The sequence below is a fragment of the Cynara cardunculus genome (genome assembly GCF_001531365.2).
Source record: "Cynara cardunculus var. scolymus isolate 2C chromosome LG 15, CcrdV1, whole genome shotgun sequence".
Lineage (NCBI taxonomy): Eukaryota > Viridiplantae > Streptophyta > Magnoliopsida > Asterales > Asteraceae > Cynara > Cynara cardunculus.
The window spans coordinates 5,422,792-5,427,879 of NC_037542.1; the positions used below are offsets into that span (position 1 = coordinate 5,422,792).

Below are 5,088 nucleotides of genomic sequence, written 5' to 3' on the forward strand. Positions count from 1 at the left end.
TTTTGTTTTTAATTAAAATAAAGTTCATCAATAATTTTTTTAAATGTAAGTATTTTTTTTGTAAATATAAGTACTTTTCCGTATATTTGTTTCATTTTATAAAATGTAAATATTATCTTGAATAAAAAAATGTTTAAGAACTTAATCGTTCAAAATATGTAAGTCCATCGTTTTATTTTCTCCAGAGTTTTCCATTATTTTACCATATTAACAAGTTCTATAGGTCATAAGAATGTATCTAACATGTTTTAGAAAATTCAAAAAGTTATTTAACATATTTTGAAATGTCCAAAAATTTATTTGTTCCAAAAAATTATTCAAAGACTTAAATCATTCCAAACACTAAAATCCATTGAATTTTTTTAAATTTTTCCCAAAATTAAACACCCCAGTGTAGCTCAATGATCAATTCCATTTTTATTGCATGCTTTCAAACTTGTGACATTGATTACATAATATTCAGAACGATGCATACATACAAACACCATATGCTTCTTTAATTATTTGCATGTATTTGTATATGTTCTTCTTCTTCTTCTTCTTCATCTTTTGCTGCAACTATTTGCAAGTAGCAACCAAAACCCTTCTTGGAGCTAATGATGGCCTTCTTCCATGGAGTGTAGCCCAATTATCCAGAAACAATACATCTCCCTTCTCCCACTTAAACTGTATGCTTTCATCCTCTATTATCTCTTCACATCTCTTCACTATCTTCTCCGGTATCTCCGTCCCATCCGCCATCATTGCCGAGCTCAGCTCCTTCCCGTGCATCCCCACCAACGTGTTGAACCACATTCGCCTCCCTTTCCTTCCCTCAAACACTTTTGTCAATGGTCTTGGACCTAGGATTGTCTTCACCCCACCGTTCTCCAACCATTCGACGTCCATCCCAAGAGCCTTTGCCCTGTCAAATCACGTACATGAATTAAGGTGTTTGTATATTGATACTCGTAATTAATCAAGTTAAACTGTTGTTTGTTTGTTTGTTTGTTGTGCTGAATAAATGATGTCATGTGACGTGTAGTGTATACCTTCTCTCAGCTTCTTGTTGGTCATGTGTTGCAAAAGCGTCCTGCCAACCGCGACCCCTCATGGAGGTCGTGTTGTCGTTGCTAAGAGCGGTGAACGTGTATTTCAATCCCTTCGCCTCAACTTCCTCAACAAACTCCGGGAACTCCTCCAACATTCGTTCGGTGACCTTGAAGCTCGGCACAAATGGCGTCTCTCCACCCTCCGGTGGCGGGATTTCGCAGAAAAGTATCACCTTCTTTGGAAATTCTTTTATCTAAGCACGGATCGAGAATATATATATATCTCAAACACAATCGCAAACAATTTTCTTTCGTAAAACGATAGAATACATGGTTAACTTGAGAATATACGGAACCTAATTAGATTACTCCAAACAAGCCCTTGACGAGAAACAAAAATTCCAACAGTTAAAAGAACTACAATAAAATCAGATTTATAAAACAGAAAATGTCTAAGGGGCCGTTTACTAAATACTTACCCGGTAAGTGCGGATCGGGTAATTTTTCTCACTTGATGCATATGGTAAGGGCTGAAAATCTTACCTGGTAAGAGCGATGATAGAGATAGAGAGTCTTACCCGGTAAGTGATGATGAAGACTCTTACCCGGGTAAGCGTTTACGAGGTAAATTGTTGCATACGATACCTTTTTAATATAATACAATCTTATCTGGTAAAATAGATTAAAGTACTGACTCCTACCGGTAAGCGCTTACCGGGTAAGTATTTGGGTAAACGGCCCCTAAGTGTCATAATAGATTGCTTTATAGTATTTAAGTTTATAGGAAAAACCAATACAATTTCTATCTAAAAGTGTTACAAAAAGTTTATATAGCACGTATTAACAAGGTTTTTAGTACAATTTTTTTTATAAATGTGTCGTGTTAATCTATACTATATTATAAAGCATTTGACAAAAACTCTTAAAAACCACTTTTTATGCGTAACGTACTGTTTATTAATGCATATTACTTAAAACTCAAGATTGCAAGTATATTGTGCATAAGTATAACTTATTAAAGCTCCATATCTGAATTCGTGTAACTAACTGCAGATAAATATAATCAAATACATGATAAACATATCATTTTAAATATAAAAAATCTAAAATATAATTTGGATAATCATTGAGTTCTAAAAGAATACTTAATTATTATCTATTAAAATATTTATATTATTAAACAAAAAATAAATTATTTCGTTATTAAATTTAAATTAAATTATAATAAAAAAATAAATTAAAGAAATTACATAAAAATGAGAACTTTTAAATAGTTGATTTGATATTGACATTGATATATTTTTTTTCAAATTTTTATGATATCTTTAAATTTATATTTTATTTAAAAATAAAATCATTAATGCTTTCTTAAAAACACATAAAATCGTATTATAACATCGACAGAGATAAATAATAAAATAGAACATTAAAACCGAGATGTGTCTCGCTGCATTGCGCGGATACTCTTTTAGTTATTTTATAGAACATTTTGAGAAGTATCATATGAACGCATTTTTAACAAGACAAATTTTCAAATAGTGTTACATAAAAAAAAGTTAAACATGATGTTTTATTTCTAAAATGAACTAAAAGACTTGTTAAGATGTCCAAGTCGTCTTATAAACTTATTGTAACACTTTTTGATAAAATGCTTTATTGTTTAGTTCTATAAACTTATATCTTACAAAACATTCTATTAAAACATTTGAATTTTTTTGATGTTCTATAAAACCCAGATAATCATATATTGGTTTGACTTACTAGAACCATTTCATGATGGTAGTAGATGAACTCCGAAAGCGGGCCTTCATTTGCAGTCCAAACCCTCTTATGGATATGCGTTCGTGGTGCGGGTCCCACGTAACGGATATCCTCCCAACCAAACGTCTCCACGATATCATTGAACTCAACCGCGCGCTTCACATCAAATCCTCGTAAAAGAACCGCACTGTTCTTCGTCACCATCTCATCGAACCATTCCTTGTTGTTCTCTAGAACCTCAAGTAACGACTCGACACCGTTCTTGCTCGGTTCGGTCGGCGTGAGCACCAACGGCAAAGTTTCGCCATCGACCAACTTCTCACCCTCACATTTGCCTACCTTAAACTCCTTACAATTGTATTCCATTTTTGACACTCTGTCACTTGATGGTTATGGGCTCCTTTGGAAGAGTTGCAAAGAGATGGAAGGGATGAAGGAGTATGTATAGGCACAGTGACGGATCTGCCTATGTTATTCCATTTATACCCCTTCAAATCTAAAATCAATAACATGGTCCCAATTAATTTAAAAAAACCCTAATAATATATTAATTCAAATTAAAAAATATATATAAATTATTGTTTTCTCTTATGATTTGTTTAATTTAGTTTTTAGTATTATTTAAAAATTAAGATTAATAAAATGGAGTTTTTTTTATAACGATAATGATGGAATATTAGGTCGTTTTAATACGCGATAATGGTTCTGTAATTCGTTGGTAATTAATTAGTTTATAACTTTGTTATTAACAGTGTTTAAAAAGGCGTGTCTTCGTCGTTACAATAAGGTTTATAGCGTTTTTATAAAGCATGATTTACGTCATAGGTACAATAAGATGTGCGTTTTTTTTACAATTCGTGACTTGAAAAAAAATATTTTTTAGGGTTTTGTGTATTTACACTTTTAAATTTAGATTTCACAGTTTTATAGATTTATTTAATCACATTATTCACATTATTCACGGATTGGTACACGTCATGGACTTACGATTGGAACAAAGTTATGAAATTACTCTTCCAAGTTTTATTTTGAATATTTAATCAAATACTATATTTATAATGATAATATATATGATTTATCTTCTTTTATTATAAATGTAATTTTTTTAATATCATTATGTGATTGAATAATATATATGTATATATAATTCCACATATGACATACAAATTTGTCGTCTTATGTTACAACTTGAAAAATACTGTGTCTTCCCTGTGACATGTAAGTCTTAAGGTTTGACCCTGCCGCACGCTATTTTTTTTTGGATTAACCTGAATATCCAACCCGCTATGCGAGCTGACTAATCCCAAGGCGATCACCTGCTTTGCAGATAGCCCGGAGTCACCGCATTTGAACCTCTGTGGCGACAAGAGAATTTTTATTCCTTCTTGGATTTGAACCTGGGACCTCCAGGTACTTTTGACATTTAAAGCCAAACTCAAACCAATCAAACACCATCCTTATACGATGTATTTTGAACGTTAAAGATTTGCATTAATTAATCTAACAGTAACAAATACTTACAAGGTTTTATCTACAACTTGAAAGGAAATTGTTTTATAATACAAAATAGATTCTTCCAACATATTCATTAATGAATATGATGATCATATCAAAGATGCTTATTTGTCTTTTAGCCTATATATAAAGACAATTACTAATTGAAGATACTTAATATTGGTTTTTACCGTCTTCATTCATTTGTTTAAGCCTATATTTTGTCTTTTTGGTGTTGATTCTACAAGAAAATTGAATTATTCTCTATAATTACATGTTAAAAATGCCGAAAGAATCTGATATCGATATGAAAAACCCTACAAGACAATTTTTCATGCCAAGCCTTTGTTTGACGCCAAATGTAGTCGTTTGTTTTTGTAAACCGAGTGCTACTTAACTTATTCGTGCTAATTTCATGAGTTTGTATTAACAACAATATGTGGTCGCAATAACTTGTGGTGGAAACATGTCATCGCTAAAAGGCGCATCGTCAAAGCTCACTTTTTTTGTAGTGACCCTCGATAAATATGAAAAAAATTTAATAAATGTTATTCATTTTGTATAAAGTTGAGTACAAGAAATGCTAGTAATTTACTGAGGAAAAATCTTATTTATCTTTATTATAGATATATAAGAGAGTACTTAAATTTACATACTTCTTATTAGGTAATTTGAAACCAATAGTATAGAAATTGTAGTTGATAATTTTTTATAAAAAAGTAAGAATTTTATTAGTTCATAGCAAGAAATGTGTTATTTTGATAAACAAGAGAATTCGTGTGAAAGAAATAATCGTGAGGGT

General features: G+C 31.3%; 1 protein-coding gene across 1 annotated transcript; it reads right to left on the reverse strand.

The window, feature by feature from the left end:
* Positions 1–558: 558 nt before the first annotated feature.
* LOC112527242 (clavaminate synthase-like protein At3g21360) lies at positions 559–3,158 on the reverse strand. Its single transcript, XM_025137732.1, has 3 exons — positions 2,793–3,158; positions 1,032–1,285; positions 559–904 (listed from the first exon to the last, which is right to left on the reverse strand). Exons 1-3 carry the CDS (start codon positions 3,156–3,158, stop codon positions 559–561), a joined length of 966 nt encoding a protein of 321 aa, XP_024993500.1.
* Between the last annotated feature and the right edge of the window lie 1,930 nt (positions 3,159–5,088).